Genomic DNA, 20271 nt, shown 5'->3' with positions numbered 1-20271 from the left:
AAATAACCTGTTTCAGCTTTCAACCCCCCCATCTATATAGAGTCAAATTTTGTGCTGGCTTTTATGCTGCCACCTGTTTTAATTTTATCTTAGCCTCTGGCACACATTATACTTAAGACATGATTAACCAGTTAATTATGCCTTAAAGAGTTACATGGCCACACATTGATACAAGTAATGGTGTGATAAAATAGGAATAACCCAGAATATGTGTAGTAATTTTATGGCTGGTTCCTATCATGCCATTACTTGAATGTGTGGCCAGACTGTTATTTCTTATATGTATTGTTCTATATCTTTGTAGATTTGGGAAATGATTCCTCAGATAACTGAGTTTCAGACCATTCAGGGGTCTTTTAATCTCACCCCATTGAGATAATGTTTCTCCTTCAATTTGAGTCCTGTCTAAGTATGTCATGGATCCCTGGTCAGATTGATTTTTGGTGCCTAAACCCAGGATGTTTGGATCTAAAAATATGAACATTTGTAGCCTGAACTAAAGGATGACGTGTAGCTGTTGAAAGGCAGTAGTAGACTTGTAAACTTCATTATAAGACTTAGCCATTAAGGTGAACACCATATTAGCCTGGATTGCACACACACTTTGACTGGGAGATGTTATCCTGAGCTTCAGAAATCTGTAATAGTTCAAATCCCCATTGTTCACCTCACTGTTTAAATTCTAGTTGGGTTGTAGATGGGAACTAATCTGGCAGACGTGTTTATCATGATTCATATGTGGGTTAAAAGTTTGACTCGAGTTAGTCTTTTGAAAGTTGGGCTCAGAGATCTAGTGTTGCATACAAAAACCACTGTACTTGGGGGCGGCAGTTTAAGGTGAAGGTCTGATTTAAGATATTTTTGATGGCGCTCATAAATAGTTTTACTCTTATGTAATACAACCAATGGCTATGGTATACACCAAGCAGAAACACTGACTCACATTTCTGGTGGGTGCTGTTGTGCCTACAATTGCTATTCGGATACGGTAACTACTCAGGCTCCAGTCAAAATCATAGCTTCATATGTACACAATGAAAATGTCTGTCTTTTTTGTGCTGAAATATTGACTCTGGATCGTTGTACTGTTTTTGACAAGGTAGTGAGAAAAGTTGGTAGAGTTTAATACAGCTGGAATATTTCTCATGATTTCATAAAGGCTAGATACAGACATAGAAAAAGCCCAAGCGGGCTTTGATCAAACCTGCATGGATTTCTCTAAGCTGAGTGAATTGGACCAGGAGTGAAGTGCACACATGTTTGTGCTTTGGGGGAGGAGTATGCAGGTGCCTGCACTGGCCCTAGCCATCAGGCTGGGGGCACTCTCACACACTTCCCAAGGGCAGCCGAAGGCAGGTGAGCTGTGAGTCACCCCCGACTGCCTGTCAGGGGCATGCTCCCAACCCTCTGCTGTTGGCTGCAAGGAAGGGGGAGCCAGCACAGAATCTCTCCCAGCTGCCTCCCCCCATCCAGTGGCTGGCTGCCAGTGGCAAGGAGGGGAAAGTAAAAGCCCCCACTGCATGGACCTGCCTCCTTCTCCCAAATCCAGACAGAACAGCTGGTGGCGGAGGGAGGGGGACACAGTGAGGGCTTCCCTTCTTCCTGGGTGCTTCGCCTAGCTGGCCAGCATGGCTTCTCTCCTCAGCCCCACCCCCTGCCATCTGTCAGTGATGGGGGGAGGAAGAGAGAAAATGGAGACTCCTGCATTGTGCCCCCCAGCTCTGGCTGGGTTTGGGGGTGGGGCCAGGTCCATGTGGCAGGGGCCTCCACTTTCGCCTCTTCCCCACCCCCCACCACTTCTGACAGCTGGTGGGGGGCGGGACTGGGAAGAGAATCCGTGCTGGGCCAGGCAGTGAGGAAGGGGGGAAGCCCCCACTGTGCAGCCGCCACTCAACTGTGATGACTTGGTGGGGTCCAGGGTGGGGGGCCTCCATTCCCTCTCCCAGTGCCCAGCCCAGCTGGCAGGTACAGGCAGGATGCAGGGCTGGGGAGCAGAGGCTTTGGTGCCTAAGCTCTGTGACAGCCCAGGGGCTGGGCCAGCCCAGTGTGTGGCCAGAGGACACAAACATGGGCCAGGGCTAGCCCACCCACTCTGTGGGGGGTGGGAGTTAGTAGGGGCCTGCAAAGCAGCCTAGGATGCTGGGAGACTATGACCTAAATTAAGCTGGGAGAGGATCTAGTGCAGAAGTTTGATAGACTGGTCTAACCTAAAGTAATTAAATCTAATACCACATCTAGCCAGGTCTACCTTACACTGAGTTCCACTGTTTTTTAAACTGGTCTATGTGCACTACACTTCTGTTCTGTTACAGGCTTAGAGTGGTTTCTGAGCACTTGTACCAGTTTATGTGTACAGTAATGTCTGTACCTAGTCTCAGTTGAGAAATCCCGTAAACTCATTTAGTATTAAGAAGCCATGTTCAGGAAGCTGTACATAAACAGGGAGAGAGGAATTGTCAGCATGAACCTAAGCGGAGCCAAGTCCACATCTTCAAGAGACACTGCATCTGGTGACAGCTTGTTATGAGGCTTGATTGTTTGTAAGATGCTGCAAGCTGTCGTGATAGAAGATGTGATAGAAATGTGAAATAACAGAACTGCTGATTTTTGAAGAAGACTCACAATATGTGGTCATATAGTTCAATGCTTCTGAAAGTTATGAGAGGTTTTGTACATTGTGCTACTTCCAGGTTTTCTGCTGTTGGGCTCTGGTTAATGGAAACATCTTCAAGTGGTTGCCTGTAGGTATTCCTTATGATAATCTCTCTACCTCTCAGAGTTGCTGTTAGTTTTGCCTGTCTCATGAGCAAATTTTAAGAGTGTGGTTTATTCATTCTTCTTGGGGATTTGTAGTTGTTATTAAAAGAGTTGAATGAGAAATAGGTTGGTAGACACGTGTGAGGTGTAACCTCCAAAGAACCCAACACGGCAAGAAGGTGAGGTTTGCAATGGCAAGCACTCAAAAGGCAGGAAATACCAAAATGAGTGGATCTTAAATTAATACCTTTTATGTATACAGCCTAATTTTTTTACAGGACCCCACCTCATTTAGTGAATGGTCCCTATGGGATATTTGTTTACATCTTCATTCAAAGTATGGCCCAAGTCACCTTTACTTAAAATCCTTTACGAGAATAAAAAAACACTTATTTCTCCCTTGTATTTCTGTAATGGTCTCATTCTAGTTTGGGGATTCACAAACATTAACAAATTGATATAAAATAATGCCTTTTGAGTTGGGTGGTTTTACTCTTTTCAAATTTGGAAATTACAGCCAAAGTTGGCAGGTGTCAACTAATTTTGAATGTCCATCTTGAGACATTCAAAGACCGGATATGATTTTTCTGAATGCTTCGCATTTTTGCCACACCTTGTATTCCTGTTACCCCAGTCTGTCCCTGTCTATTGTCTCCTGTTCTTCTCTCCCTTACAACTCCAAGTGAAGCATGCCCAGTGCAGGGGTGGATCCAGAGCAGGTTCAGTGGCACAGTCACACATCCCTTTTTGAACCATGCCACTGGACCAATGATTGAGGAATTTTTTTCAAGTCTCTGACTAGATAAGTTTCTACCTCCACCCCTTCTCCTCCTTGTTCATCATCACCTTCCCCACCCCCTTGCCCACCACTGCTGCTGCCCCTGCCTGACCCAGGAGTGCGGGTGACTGCAGAGCTGCTTCTGCTCTGCTCCAGCCAGAATGTGTGAGTTCAGCTGGTGTCAGCAGCAGTGGTAGCAACAGAGGACCGATTCTTTCTCCTTGCCTGACCCCACCCTGGGGGATTCCCCACCAGCCCAGGAGCAGGCACAGGGAAGAGGAACCTACCCACCACCACTGTCATTGCCATTGTCCCTGGCTAAGCCTTGCTCCCCTCGCAGCCTAGCTGGAGCAGTGTAGGAACAGCTTTGGCAGTCTCTCACTGGGTCAGCTGGAGACAGTGGCAGTGGCAGATGGAGGAGAGGGGGATGAGTGGGGAGGGGACATGCCGCTGAGTATAGGGAGGGAGGGAGTGATTGGGGGTGTCACTTGATTCAGGAGTTTATAAAAAGTCCCCAGCTGCTCCTGCCGCAATGCCTTGTTTAGGGGCGAAGCTGGGAGGGAGGTTTCAGCTACCCTTGCAACTCCAGTTGCTGCTCTCATGCCTCATTTACAAAATCCTGGATCTGCCTATGCCCATTGCATACCAATGAGGTATTTATTCCAGAGTAATTTATCTCTGATTTTACTCTGCCCTAAATTTACTCTGTAGTAAAGAGCAGACATACAGTACCTCTGGCAAAAATCAAAAATATTACTCACAAAAACTGTATCCTCAAGTAGAAATTGACAAGGATAGTAGACACGTGACATTTACCTTAGAGTAACTTTCTCTGGAGTATATTTTCTTTTGATTTCCTCAGAAGTAACTTTACATCTGAGAAAAACACATTTCCTCTGCTGCAGTTCTGTGTGTCATGAGTCCACTTGGCTGTCTCTCTAAAGTAAATGAAGAAAACTCCAGATTAAATGTGTCATGCATCCACATCCTGAATTGTTAGAGAATGTAATAGCCAAGTATAACAAGCCTTTACAGAGCATGTGTAAGCTGTGACCTCCTTTTTGGAGGCTAACAAGTGAGCCAAGTTTTGGATAGTACCCATGGGAACTTTGGAAAACACATCCCTGACACCAGGGTAATCCACTGGTTAGATTTGAAGTCTTTCATCTAAAGGATGAACAAATTAGTTTCCTAAGAAAATGCTCGCAAGAATATTTTAACAGAAGAAAAAACAATCTACTTTCCCCTAATTTCATTCTCAGAAATGGCTCAGTAGGGTCCACTGAAAGTTTCAACAATTTTTCTCCAGAGGCAGACAGTTGACATGGAAATTTCAGCCCAAATGATTAGTTTGGCAAATCTAGATGCTTAAGACAACTTGAGAAGTGTTAGGGGAAACTTAGCTATAAACAACATAACCATCTCCACTACATAAGCGTATGTATATGCGCATGCTTGATTTTGTAAGTATAGGTATAGCCATCTTAATGAAATGCTATCTAGCTTTTTTTTTGTAGTCTGCATATGACTAAGTCAGATGATGGGTAAATATTTAGTAAGGCCTTTTGGGATGTAACCACCAGGAGGTTTTGCAAACATAACATGTTGAAAACAACAGTCTGTAATTGGATCTACCCCAGGGCAGATCAGATGGCTATTCCAGGCATAAGTCTTTATTTATTTATTTAAATACAAATTCTAAAATTAATGTGAAAAAAGGTACCTCACCTGTTGTATGGGACATGTTTTGGCTTCCAACAAAATGGAGAGCACAGTGGAAAGTCAGCATTTGAAGTGCCTTTGTTTTTCCAGGAGTGATTTATAAAAATGAGGTGGGAAATGCAAGTCTAAGGGCCTTATTACATGCTAATTTTGGGCAGCTTCTGGAGCTTTTAACCCCTGGACGGTCTTCACATTAACACTGTAAAGTGGTTTAAAGCACTTGTTATATAGCTCAAAGTTATGCCACTCCAGGACCGTATTATCTCTGATCCTGACAACTTGGCTTCTGTTCCATTATCGTGTGGCTACTTCCCACAGATGTGCCACTCAAGCTGAAGTCCTCCAGTAACCCTGGATACAGTAATCCTCCCCCACTCTCTTATTCTGTGGGCTCTCTTAGTGGAGCGACTCAAGGACTGAAGCTGCAGCTTTTCCATTTCTCCCAGCCTCCGGGCCCCCAGTCCAGGAAGAGCAGTGTGGGACACATTTCCCCACTAGCGCTGAGCCTGTCTGAGCAAGCAGCCATTGCTGGACCCCATGCCCTTTCCTTCCCCCCCAAGTCCTACGGAGCAGAGGAGAATGCGGCCAGTCCCAGAGAGCCCCAGACCTGGTTAGGTTTCAGCAGATGTCGAGCTCCACCCCTGCAGCTCCAGAAGTACCCTGCTCCATGCACTGAATCCACACACACTGGGGAGAGCTGGTGGTGGCTGCTTTGGTGGCAGGGGGAGGGTCAGCCTGCTGCTAGGGCAGGGTGGCTGTGGTTAGATCCAGACTACGGGCTTGGGGCTCTACTGCTGCCCATGTGGACACAGGAGCAAGCTGCATGCAGACTCTGGTTTCTTCCAACTCTAGAAACTATGAAACTATAGAGAAGTAGGGCTGGAAGGGGCTTTCCTGCTCACCAGGCCTCTAGTGGCAAGCCACAGCTGTGCAGGTAGGTGCTGTCTGGAAAGGCTTCTAAACTAAAGGTGTGACTGCTCCAAGCTAGCACTAAGCCGATCAGCATTTGTGCAGCTCACAGCATAAGGTGTAACAAGGCCCTAAGGAAGCATTGTATTCCTGTACAAATGTAATGTAAATGTAATGTGTGTAACAGCAGGAGGAATGAGGGGGCAGTCTGGAGAGCTGTGCTGACTGGTCAGCCCTACACAGAGAAGTGTGCAGGAGGGTAGAGATGCTTCTGGCTTGGTCAGCCAGGACCGTGGACTGAAGGAACTGGACTCAGACTTGGGGAGGCTGTTTGAGCAATCTAGGGACTAGATTCGGTGACACCTCTGAAGGTGTGGGGAGAAATTAAGATGCTGAGTTTTTGTTACTACAGTACTGATGTTTCTTTACCTTTTACCTGTTCCCTCCCTTTGGCTATTGGCTTGTGACCCTAACCCCTATGATTTTCTATATAAAATGGGAACTCTCCCTTGCTTCTTGTGCCAGTTCCTGGGGCTGCAGAGTTGGTAGTTCCAGCTTTTCTGAGCCATCATTAACTTTATCATAGTTTATTTTGTTGCTTTGTAAAGGCTTTGTGGCATCAACAGAACCATGCTCATTGGGAACATGGGTATCTCATTAAATGTCCTTGACAGTAGAATCAGTGTAACACATTAAAATAACATTGACATGGATTGTTAATATAAAGCTGTGTATACAAATCACATATTTGTGTTTAATATGTCTGCTGGTAATAAGTTAATTTTAAAATAGTAGATGAAAGGAATGAGCTATATGGCAAATCATTTCTTTATAGAAAATACCATGTATGGGCATCGGACTACTAAATTAAAGGCAGAAGGCTTGATTGTAGTTATTCACCCTTCTTCCTGGGATGAGGCTGATGACAACAACATTCCTGGAAGCTATCTGCACAATAGTAAATTAAGGCCTCTGTTTACCAACCTTTCTTTACCTAGCAACACTAGATCCATGCGAGCTAGCTTTAAAACACGGTAGCTCAAGAGTGTTTCAAGAGTAAGACTCATTGCCACCAAAATGGTTGCTTGTTTTTGTCAATTGCAAGATATTCAAATTATATTGTAGAATGTGTCAACACTCCTGTTCTTGAAATACTAACATACGGAGATGCGTTATGTATAATGTTCTATTCTGCTCTTTCCATCATTTTTTCTCAAAATACTGGACCTGGGATTGAGGAGATACCAGCTCATTTTGCCAGCTTTACTATTGTTTCTGTGCAAACTTGTATACTCCATTGTAATGTTTTGTACTCCAGTTTTTTCCTGAAACTGAGCCACTGCACCGCGTGTTTAAGTTTCACTGGGTAAAATACAAGAGTACTGGGACAGGCCCTTCCACCGTAGCACGGGCCTGGAACCTAGACTAGAACGCAGAGGTTTCTCCTTTCTAGGGCAGCATCCATCCCACTGAGCCACCCTCTGAGTTTTTTGCCACTTTCTTACCTCACACGTGCCACTCAGTTTCAGCAAGAGAGCTGGAGAGGATTTCATGTGTTAGTTAGCCTGTGGCCTCGTGGTTAGAGTACTGTGCTGGGAAGTAAGAGCGACCAAGTTCACATTCCCACTGGGTGAAGATTGTCAAGAACCTAGGTCTTCTGCTCAATGGGAAAAGGCCAGAACCACTAGGCTATTGGGCTATAATCTAGAAGGGCTGCCTTACTTTTCCTCCTGTGGCATCAAGTACCTGGTAGTTGTGTTTTTTCTGCAACTAAAAGTTTCAGGACCTGAGCAGCATTACTTGCATATCCAGGCAGTTTTCCCCCCTGCTCATAATGCAGCCACAGTGAAGCCTACAGACTGCGCCTGGTAAGGAAGGTCAGAGTGAACATAGCTAAGCTGAATTCCAAGCTGTCCAAAAGTGCCAGAAGTCGCAGTTACACTGCAATTACACAGTTACACTGGCTACCTAAGTGCCACTTAGATGAGTGGGGGTGAAATAGGATTTAGCTCTATTTATTTACATAGCTTTTGACATTAGACTTGGGCAGCTACTAAGGTGGTTTTGAGTACTCTTTCCCATCATAAAACCCTTTCTCTTGTTGTTTGTCTGTCTCCTACTTAGACTGTAACTCTTCCAATCAGGATCTGACTATTACTTTCTGCTTGCTGGTTGCCTAACCCACTAGGGCAGTGGCCTCAGTTGAATCTTCTAGGGTAGGTGCAGACATTCAAAAAGCCCAAGGCAGAATCTATCTAAGTTATGTGGTTTTCTGTAAGCAGCATGGTTTAGATTGGAAGCAAACAGAATACACATTTGCCCTTTGATGGGAGGAGGATGGGGTGGGGCAAATCTTAAACCAGTTTCTGCCATTTTTTAAACTAGTCTGTGTGCTGAATTTCTGGGGGGCTTTTATGGGTTTGAACTGGTTTTCCATCACTTATACCAGTAAAAGTGTAATATCTGTACCTGGCCCTAAATGCTAGTGTGATGTAAATACCTTTACTACCAAGGAAATGTTTGTGAAGGCAGGATTTGTGTTAAATAAATATTCATTGTAGACTCATGGGTTACAGCTACACTGAAGGTTTTGCTATGTTACAAGACTTGATTTATTGTAGAATAGCCCTTAAAAATGTTATTGAAAATAATTTGTTTGTTTCCAGAATCTCTGTCCCAAACTTGTGAGGAAATATAAACTTCTTAATAATACCAGGATGTGACAAATGATGCTCCTTACTTTTATTATTGTACAGAAATGTCTTCCCGTCGGACTCAAATAAGAGTGACAAATGGCATACGGCCAGAAACTAATGGGACACATGCTTCAGAGCTTTTTGTCCTGGCCCTCCTCATCTAGTGAATGAAAAAATATTGCCCATGTTCTAATTAAGCCTCATTATAAATAAGGAGACACCTACTTTAAAGTTCCTAGTAAAATAACTATTACTTTGCCCATAAGAGTGGGGAGAAAAACTCTCTAATGCATCTCCAAGAGAATTTATGGGGTAAAAGAAAAAGAGAGGCAGAGTAATTTTGTTTCTTGAAAATGGATAATACACCTGTCAACATGTATTTATTTTGGTGGCCTTCAATGACATTTTCTAGTGACAGCAGAAAGAGGCTAAAATTGCATCTATGAGACCCCATAGAGAGTTGGGTAACAGAGAACTATATTAATTTTAACATGAAACAAACTACTTAAACCAAGCTCCCCCTTCGCCTCTGTTGTATTGGGATCTTCCTCAGATCTCCTCCTCTGAATCATCTTATTGAATAGTCGTTTTATTTTTTTTTCAAATTTCTTCACATACGTTTCAAAAGAAAAAGGAAGAAAAAAAACAAGGCCATCTGCTATTTTCTTTATGAAAAAAAATAAAACCTACAATTAGTGTCTTGTTCATCTTTTCTTTTTCAAAAAAAGAGAACTATTATGCAAATACTCTGCAATTTGGTTTCAAATACACTTTGTACTGTGATGAGCAATTTTCTTTAATACAAACCCAGCCTCCTTGCCAGGATTTTTTTTTTTTTAATGTAGGGAAAAAAAATTCCTTTTGAGTCTTTTCTTTTTTTGTTGTGTTCCTCTGATGCCAACTTTTTATCATTGTTTTTTTTCCCCCACGTGGTATTATTATAGTCGTTATTCTTTAATTTGTCAGAAATATTTCTTTACAGGTTTTTGTGGGGGGGGAAACTAAAATAGCTTCACAAAGCCCCATTCTTCTCTCACTTTTCATTGTTCCTCTGCCTCAGTGAAATGGTTGCTACTGAAATGCTGATCTGGGTAAATCAGAGATAAATGTTTTCTGTCCCCTTTCCTGAGAGCAGGGTCGTGGTAATGACAGCTTTCCCTATACTACAGATTTGGAGGAGGACTCCAGTTGCTCTGTGGTGCCTGCCTGTCTTGCAACCAATGGGAGACTCTTGGGAACCGCAGGACTGAGTTTACATGCTCAACTCCTTGCAGACTCTGTTGTCAATATTATTACAGTTGTTCCTGGAAGGCTCATTGCGATCAGGGCTTACTAGTGCTAGGTGCAGTGCAAATAGATTATAGGAAGCAGGATCTGCCCTGAAGGGCTTGCAGTCTTGAACAGATTGACAAAGGTGGGACAAAAGGACTATTTAATAGCATGACAAATGGAGAGATGAAGTGACTGGATTGAGGTCACCTGGGAAGGTACTAGAATCAGGAACTGAACTCATGAGTCAGATTTCTACATTCATTTAAGTGACTTAAGGGAATAAGCCCTGCTGACACCCTTGGAATTTGTAAGCCTAATTATTTAGGCATGTTTGACAATCCTACTCTTAATTATCCCACTCTCAATGCTGTTTACAAAGCATAAAATGGTCTTTGAGGGAAAATTCCCATTAACACCATATTGCTACAAATGCTGAACACAAGGGTCTTGCTCCAGCAAAGTTTAACTGTGGGGGTGGGCTTCAGTACTTTGCTAGATTGATGCCAGGCTGGTCCACATCTTGTGAGAATACAGAGAGGTAACATTTAGTTCTTACAGGGCACATCTACATGAAATGCTTAATGAGCAGTAGCTTAAAAACACTGCACAGTAGCATGCCAGGCAAAAAAAGTGCTAGTATACTGTTGCACAGTAGTATTAGGCTACGGCACAGCAAGAATCACAAAAAAGTGCGCCAGCACTACTGCACAGTAGTGCAAGCTACTGTGCATTTAGTTAGTAGTTCGTTAAGCAAGTACTAAATTAAATGTGCAATAACTACTGTGCATTAATGAATGTGTAGACACACCTACAGTGTAACTGTTGGTCAGGGCCAAGTGGCCTGTGCAACTTTTGGGAGAATGATTCCTATAGATAGATGTTAATGACTGCATCTTTGAAGCAGAAAATGGTCTCATGTAATAAATATGGTCACCTTTACATTTTTAATAGTCTGTCAAAGCAATAGACAGCTGGTTTTTTTGCAGAAAGGCACAGAATTTCCATGCAAAGGTTTCCATGGAGCTGGAGTGATTGACAATAGTTGATGACTTGGCCTACTGTTCAGTATTGTTCAACATAAATTTCATCAGATTGGATCTTACCAACAAGTGCCTTATGTTATCTCATGAGAAACAGGAAGATAACACAAACCAGTGTAGTACCTGGGAGCTACAAAATACTTTCTGATATTGCACAGGGAGCTGTGAATCTTCAGTAAATGGAACCTCTGAAAGCCACAATATCTTTGGGATGTTTTTGTTGTTACAGGAAGCTCTTATCATGGCAAGCATGGATCATCCACACCTGGTACGACTCTTGGGGGTCTGCTTGAGCCCTACCATTCAGCTTGTCACTCAGCTGATGCCTCATGGCTGTTTGTTGGACTATGTTCATGAACATAAGGATAACATTGGCTCCCAGCTCCTGCTAAATTGGTGTGTCCAAATAGCTAAGGTAAGTTGGTACCATTATTTAAAATTTCACAACTAAACAAAGAAACATAGAACTTCTTGTAAAGCAGCAGTACCAATTCCTATGCAAGAAACAGGATTGGAATATTTAGTCTTTTTAAGATTATTGGGTAACCTTTTTAATTAACTCCAATACTCTGTGCAAGAACATAATATGTACTGGCCAGGTAGCAACCAGAATATTTCTCTTGGCTAAAGCAGGATAAAGCAGTTTTACCATGGTGTCCCTGAAGAAAGGCAGCAGAAAGACCCCCTCTCCAATAAATCTCAGTCTGGGTACAGAATGATTAAGTGACCTCTTCCATGTGACCTGCTTCTTCAGCCTATTGCCTGTACAAGCTGCTTGACCAACCTGAGGTGTCTAGATCTATCTGAATCCAAATTGCCTGCCAGATCCTGATATATACTACCAGGGCACCAGCCTTTATCTACGAAGATAAAAATTCTTTATTTATTAGTGGGGGTTGCCCCTGCTTTGGGAAACATCACAGTTCTGCTGTGGTTAGGGGCTACCACAGTGGCAGCAGTGTAATACAGTTTAGTGCTATGATGTGCTTCGTATCAAAGGCTTGATTCTGTAGTCTTTGCTCAAGTGTAAGCCTCACAGATGCCACTGAGATTTGCCTGAATTAAACCATCATTGTTCGGATAGGGACTCTAGCTCTTTTGACATGGAAAAACAGCATAGACATAGACCATAAATCTGCCCTTAATACAACCCATATTCAGCAGTGCTTTATTTATTTATTTATTTATTTGTTGCAACAAATATGCTGATATTCAGTGTCACACCTACAGCACATTATTTAGATATTAGATCACAAGGAATGATGTATTATACAATTGTTAAAGAACTGTAACTTACATACATTTTAAGGCTGTTCTGTTCTACCAGACTGGTATACAGGGATCTAGTGTGAATGAGAACCAAGGACAATTTAACAGTAACTACTTAAAAGTTACTAATATTATTAATTGTTGTGTGAAAATATAATTCATTTGTGAGTGCATGCTTGTTTGCAGAAGTTATGCGTTTGCTACAACATGTACCAGAAAGTCTTGTCTCTTAGTAGTCCAAATCCAGTAGCTTATGCTGAGCATGTCTATATTTATGCTTTAATGCGCAGTAGCCTATTTTACTAAGCATTAAAGCAGTATGTAAAAAAAAGTGCCATTATGCTAATGTGCGGTACAATAGGCTACCGAGCATTAAGCAAGACCTAAAAAAAGTGTGTTTGTGCTCCTGTGCATTCGGGAAGCCTAATGTTCATTAATTTAGTACCTTACCTTGAAGGTACTAAATTGAATGTGCATTAGGAAAAGCACATTAATACATAAATGTGCATTTATGCATGTAGATGTGCTTGTTCTTTAGCATTAGAGGGACCCAGTTCAGGCTGTGGTGTGTCAGCAGGAAAGCAGCCAGCAGGAAAATATTTGTCATTTCTCTCTGGGTATTTGTAGGGCATATTAAGAAGTGTGTTCACTTCCTCATCCTGCATCTGAAAACATTTTTCTCCTCTCTCAGAAAAAACCTCCTTTCCATCTGTTTTTCACTCTCTTGATTGATTATGCTTGTTATTATTTATTACCAAACATTTCCATGGTTCCATGCATATAAAAATAACCCACCTTTGTTTCCAAATGTTGCATAACATTCTTCTGCTCTGTTCAGCACTTGTGAAACCTTACCTGGAAAGAATTCAGTGTAGAGCAGCAAGAATAAATAGGGGTTTGGGAGGCAAGGCTTAAAGGCTGAAAGAACTAGGGTTATTTAGAATGGAGAAGAGAAGACTGAGGGGGCATTTGATAACTGCCTAAAACATTGAAAGAACAATTATAGAGAGGATGGAGATGCGTTTTTCTCTTGGGTGTAGGGTACAGGAGTAGGAGCAATGGACTCAAGCTGCAGCAGGGGAAGTTTAGGTTGGAGATTAGGGGGAACTTTCTGACTATGTGAATGGTCAAGCATTGGAACAGGCTACCTAAAGAAACTGTGCAATCTTCCTCCTTGGAAGTTTTCAAGATCAGGTTAGATAGACATCTGGCTAAGATGGTTTAGTCAGGGATGGTCTTGCCTTAAGCAAGGGGATGGACTAAATGACCTTGTGAGGTCCCTTCCAGCCCCACTTTCCTATGATCCTATAAGCATCTGATTGTTCAGGCTCTACTGAGACATAGCTTACATTGGCCTAGCCTGATCAGACCTTCCATAGCACGTGCTGTTGCTCTGTCAAAGCTTTGTGTAGAGGGCTGATATAGTGCAACAGCTGAAGCAGAGTAGCAGTGATCAGTAGTACAGGTAACTAATGGTAACTAATGGTAGCTGGGGAGACTCATCATCACAGAAGTCGCTTACAGTTTTCCACTGGTGTTCAATGGAATTAGGATCAGATCCAAAATTCAAGCTGTTTGGAGTGGAGGCCTAGGTTTAAGCATCCTACTTGGAAAAGTGTAGCCTAGAATACTCAATGATTGGAGTGTGCACGAGTGTGCATGTGCATATGTGTGTTTGGGAGAAAGTGGTGAGATATCACATTTGAAAATGTGAATACTAAGATATCAGACAGTCTAGCATTCCAAGAAGGATAGACCAAATGGACTCATCTACACGTGACGCTGCAACGGGGTGATCCCTCATTACAGTGTGCCACTACAGCAAAGTGGCAGCTAAAAATAAACACGTGGTTAGTGTACAGTACAGTACTGGCTGCTACTGCACCATGCTTTAGTACTTCCAAAAGGAAGTACTAAAGCACAGCACAGTAGCAACGTCACTGTACAGGCATGTGCGGATGCATCCAATGTGTTATATTAACAGATGAACTGCATGGGAGAAAAAGGGAAATTCTTTGAAACAAAAGGTGGCTTACTGAGAGGAAGAAGCAAAGTTTAATTAATCCATCTTCCTCCGTAGCTCAATAACTGAAAGGTTAATTTAGCTTTGGCCTCATGTTACAGCATGAGGCTCATCTCCTTGGCTCTTCACAAAGAAAAGTGTTACAAACATCTGCTTTCCTTGAAACTGAATAGTCAATGCTAGATAGTTGCCCTTTTCGTTCCTTATAGTCACAGCTTGACTGGACCTGTCACTTCTTAGTTGCTAGATGTACATCTCAGTTGTGTATCCTGCTTTGCTTTCTTGGCAGTACTGGTTTGCAGAAGGACTGAAAGCAAAAGAATCATACACGTTACAAGGGATGTTCTCCATTGTGCCAGCAGTAGCTTGTCAGTGCATTTCTAAGATGCAAAGTGAGGAGGAGGTTCACTTAGTAGAGAAGGCTACTACAGATGCTGGATATTAGTATAAAATAACCAATGGCAGGGGTTCAAATATAATAATTGTTCACTGTACCTTGAGAGAGGAGAGCTGAAGGAAAAAGAGGGTGTTGAGATTTATTCCATGTAACCAACAGGTATATGCAAGGATCAAACGCAATCAAGCCTAAACTGTATAATCAACAGTAAGAGACCACAGAGCAGGGGAAAGAAGGTCTTATTTTACCAGAACAAGGTCTGTTCTGTGTCACATACCACTGCTGTTGAAAAACCATATCTCTGCATCACAGCTCTTTTATATTAAAGATGTTTAATGTCTAAAAGCAATGCATGGGAAAAATTGTGAGGTAATGATGACAAAAACAATCTTGATGGGTCAACTGATGGTGTCCTCTTATCCCCAAAATTGGAATGAATTTGGAGCAGAAAACCTCATGACAGGGGTGTACCAGTATTGCCATGCCACTCATTAGTCACATTTAATGGCTGAAAGATTTGGTTTGCTTTCAAATAGCCAGGTTTGCAGAAGAATGAACGATGAAGCAAGGCATTGCATCAAACTAGAGTGCCCATTGTATTACTGAGTGAAAAATCTGTGTATTCTCCATGTATCTGTGTCCACAGAGCTTTGTAGTTTAGTTTACAGGCTCAGTCACCTAGCATGGGAATTGTTCTCAACAGCAGCCTTTTTTAGCATTTTGGAAAGGTTTATTGAGCCTGTCTCAAAGCTACCAAACATGCAGTTGGGATGTAATAGGAGCAAATGACTGTTTGGTGACCACCCAGACATGTACTCAGCTACCCTGGGGTGACTTCAGATGTCAGCCTTTCATTGAATATATATCTATTTTCTCTCCTCTCCTGTTTTTGGGGACTTTTTTTCCCCCCCCCCGGTAAGGACAGGGATGAAGGATGTTGAAATGCCTTGATATTGGGGTTTGGGTTGATTTCTTTGAATGTTTTAAAATTGAGTTAGCATTGCTGCAGTGCATATCTTCCCTGTTGTGCCTTGTTCTTTCTACCAACATGCAGGCTTATTTTTATTAGAGATGTTGCTTCAGACCATTTGCTAATTCTGCCTGGATAGTCATTTCCAGATGTCTCTAGTTGTTTTTTTTGTGTTTTGTTTTTTGTTTTTTAAATAGATGCAGAAGCTAGATAGGAAGGATGCCTGGTTACCAGTGCCTAGGCCTCTGGAGATCTTCTTTGAAGGTTGTCTTTAGGACAGTTATTAAATAATAGTCACTGACACATGAATGGGAGATCAGCTGTCTTTATTTTGCTTTTATGGACTTGTATACACTTTATTTTGGTTATTATGTCATTGTAGGCTAATTGCACTCTCTTCCAGTAGCTTAAGCTTCTTATTCCAAAGACGAAAGTCCCAGGGGCAGAGCTGCCTCAAACACTCTAAATAAAATATGGCCAGTAGGCAGCAGACGTATCTGAGCAGACCTAGTTCTTTTAGTTGGCAGAAATGTAAAGCCTCTCCAGTGCTTTGTTGGAATACATAATAGCTTAGAGACTGAGCCGGTGACATTTTAGCCTAGAGTTCAACCAGCTAAATATTTCAGTGGCTTAAGAATTCAACTGTTAGTGTTTTCATGTGAAATCCCAAGACACATAAGTGCAACAAAGCAATAATCCCTCAGGTTTGCAACCCTTATTCACATACCAAGGTACAAGTCAGTGAGAGTAGTAGAGCAGGCAGTCTGCAGGCAAGCCAAAGGTAGAATAAATGGTCATGGAAATTTTAGACCAGATTGTTCTAGGAATGGATTAAGAGCCAAATGTTCAAAGGTATTTAGGGGCTCTGTATGTAGATAGGCACCTGAATTAACTTTAAATGTCTAAATATCATTAAAATCTGGCACTGAGGTACTTGGGGAAACACATGGGGAATTGTGCTGTACTAGAGCCTTGCTGTACCTCTTCTGTGAAAATACACTGTTTTTAAAGACAAACTTTTTTTGTTAAATTATAGACTCCTTAAAGCTACAGTACAAAACAAGATAAGACCTACAATTTACTGTCAAACCATATGTCCATCTTGCCCGGTATCCTGTGTCACACAGTAGCAGAGAGTGGAGGCTGAAAGGGAGATTGAACGGGGTCTGACCAGGGTTCTTCACTTACTTGCAGCCTCCAGCATTAAAGGTCTAGGAAGTTCTGATTCAGAGGCTGTATCCCTAACTCCCATGCTTGTTCTGGAGGTGGATGGACATATAGTTACACAAAATGAAAAGCAAATTTCATGTTGCATAAGAACTCAAACAAACACGTTGGAAAGTGACAATCAGCTGCCCAAAAGAGCAAAAAGAATTTGTGGAAGATCTTTGCTTGCCGTTACTTGTACCCATTATACATTGGACAGGAGTAATTTTTTCCCCAGACTTGCAAGTGTGTGTGTGGGGGGGGGAAGCATGTGGAGTTTAGTCATAGATTCAGGTTTACACAGCCAGTAAGTAGCTAAAATCATAACATAAGAAGTGTTCTTATTTTGGTCCAGATTCTGTTAACTTTTATAGAAATGGAGAAATATTTTGTACTTTCTGCAGTCTTATTGGAATGAATGAGATGGCTCATGGATTGAGGAAGTATTCTACATAGGAAAGAGAATACTGTCCAAAATAATGAAGGTCCTTGGTTTATGGCTCTGCTCAGAAACTGCATAAAGCCAAGATGGCCTGACAGCATTTGTAATAGTTTTTGTAGTGTGGTAGCTGTGACAGTCCAGAGAAAGTGCCTGCAGCAATGTTTGTGTGGTTGTATCTTTTATTTGGGCCGTCCCAGAATTGGGAGAGATGCTAGACAATACTCTGACAACAATTAGCATGCTTGTAGAATGTTAATTTGGGGCTTAATTCATAGTTAGGATTCTTACTCTCATAGATCAGTACCTTACCATGTGATTATTAGCAGGGTTAACTCTCCTGGGGTGCGTCTACATGTGCAATAATGTGAAGCAATAAACTCCAGAGCAGTTTGAACCAGAGGAAACTACTCCCGGGAGTAGCATCTACACGTGGTCCCAGGACAGCAGCAATTTGAGCTGGGGCAAAGCAGGCCTTGGCTGGTAGGGAATATGGGGCGGGGAGAGAGTGGGGGTCAGCCCCAGGCTCTGGGTGGTAGTGTCAGGCAGCAGAGGAGCTGACTGGAACATAAGGGTAGAGAAAGTGCAGAGCCATTTAGCTAGGCAGCAGGCAAGCGGCCTGCTGCCTTGGCTGACTGGGTACAATTTATGCCTGCAGTCAGCATCTACGTGTGCTTTTAATCACAATAAATTACCACGGTATAAAATAGTACTGTTTCCAACAGTACTATCTTACACTGGAGAAAATTAGTTTACTGCAGCCTAATACTGTCACACATGTAGATAGTGACACTTTACTTTGTAGCTAATTAGTCTACTTCACAGTAAAGTGCATATATAGGCATGGCCCTGGTGAACTAAGAGCCATATCCAAAAAGGAATTTAGGTCCCTAAACTGTGGTTTCTTAAAATCATATTAAGTGTTAGTCATCTAAATACTTCCTTGGATCTGGCTTTAACTCACTTTTCACAATGTTGCTTTTCAGGCTGTCGTGCACCATAACAGCTGTTTTCCATCTTGTATTACACTGCCTAGCTTTTACCCTGCTCAGTACAGAACACTCTTAAGTTGAAGGGCTATGCATTTCCTCTAAAAAAAAAAAATCTTGTTTCTGGTAATTGATTATGAATTAAATAGATATGTAGATTTACACACTGAAGCAAGCTTACAGAGTAGATTTAGCAAGGAAGCTGGACTGAAGGCTAATCCCTGGAATTTCATCAGGTGCTTCAACACCCTTCTTAAAACAATCACCCTTCAGAGTTATGACTTCATTCATTACTGTTGTTTATTTTATTGCATTTGTACTGACCAGTCCTGACTGAGATTGGGGCCTTACTGTGCTGAGCGGTGGGTGAACAATAAGGAGAGACAATCGCTGTCCGAACTGCTTACAAATTAAATAGAAAAGGCAGAAGAGGAATGGTAAGGAGAAAAGAAGGGACTTTGCTCAGGGTTATATAACAGGTATCATGGAATACAACCCAGGTGTGCTGAGTCCTTGCCTTGTGTTCTACTCCATTCCATCATGGGTCCCTCCTCCGTGGTTGTCAAACCTGTTCGTTACGGTACGTTAGAGTACCGTAATTCCACAAGTGTGACCTTAGAATAATAATAAACCAAAGCACAATCCGTTTGATACATCAACATGTCAGGGAACGAAAATCAAGTACTTTGGGGGGTTATTTTTATTTCTTCTGCCTATAAAAGACTGCTCAAATGACTTTAACCAAAGCATTGCATAGGATCACTTGTCTGGACATGTAGAAAAAGAGTATTTGAAAGTATACTGGAAAAGAGTTGCGGGGAGCTACTGGGATCAGATTCAATGAACTTGTCAGAGGGATATGTAAATGTATCTCTGTGTCCCAGGGGAAAGTCTTCCCAAGGCATGTGCAGACATTACTGTCTCTGTCATTCTCCATTGGGATTTCCATCTAGGAATAAGGGCAGTGGTAGCTTGCAGGAGGAGAGGAGGGATGGTGGGTTGGGGGGAGCCACTATATAGGAGCCTTTAAGTCAAAGGAATATCCTTGTTTAATTAATCTTCTTGCTATCTTGGATGCACTTCTCTGTCAACCTATGCTGCTCTCTCTGTAGGTCTCATTGTTATTCTATAATTTGCTTGGCAAATAGGGTATATTGTGGCTGATTTCTGCCACTGTGCACTCTCTCAGTGCTAGACTTCATAGCTGAATATTTTGTTGTTGCCTAGGGTAAAGACTGAGAGACAGCTTAGCTGGTGTATATCCATAGGGCTGTATTAAATTCAAAGGAGCTATGTTGATTTACTTTCAGTTAAGAGGCTAGCCCAACGATCGCTATTGTACAGCCTCACATCTTTAGTATGTATTAGTTTCAGCCGTCACCAAATGTAGAAAGTGAGAGATGCAGTAAAAAAAGCGGGGCTAAGATTATAGCCATTTGGTTGCACTGCAAGGGCAAGTTGTTTTTTTTTTTTTACTTCCTGTCAGGTTTTGATTGATAAGGAACAGCTTGTTAGCGGCAGCTTTTGTTATTTTGAAGCAGTCAGGGGTGAGAGATGGGCAGAATGTGCATGCAGAGGGAGGAAACAAGGGTGAATGGAGAGGTTGCAAGGAGGTGAAGAAAACTGGTAGTGGTTCAAGGTCTTTCTTTTTCATTAAGGAACCCTACCCTACAGCTCAGTGACTATTCCATCACAAAATGAACAAAGGATGAGCTTAATGACAGTCATCTATCAGCTGTCCACATTTTAAGCTTCAAGATGTCTCTATTCCTAAAGCTCCTTGCCACGACATGGCTAATTGTAT

General features: G+C 42.2%; 1 protein-coding gene across 8 annotated transcripts in view; it reads left to right on the top strand.

The window, feature by feature from the left end:
• Positions 1–20271, top strand: part of ERBB4 (erb-b2 receptor tyrosine kinase 4) — a 1162978-nt gene that overhangs the window by 978514 nt on the left and 164193 nt on the right. For all 8 annotated transcript variants that reach the window (XM_090044919.1, XM_090044916.1, XM_090044918.1 and 5 more), the window contains one exon: positions 11404–11589. In XM_090044919.1, the coding sequence (XP_089901045.1) occupies positions 11404–11589 (186 nt within the window). The remainder of the gene's footprint in view (positions 1–11403; positions 11590–20271) is intronic.

This window comes from Crocodylus siamensis, chromosome 4, assembly GCF_052110815.1.
Source record: "Crocodylus siamensis isolate JL-2025a chromosome 4, ASM5211081v1, whole genome shotgun sequence".
Classification (NCBI taxonomy): Eukaryota; Metazoa; Chordata; order Crocodylia; family Crocodylidae; genus Crocodylus; species Crocodylus siamensis.
Note: the sequence above shows the minus strand (reverse complement) of the source record. Positions and strands in the feature narration are given on the sequence as shown.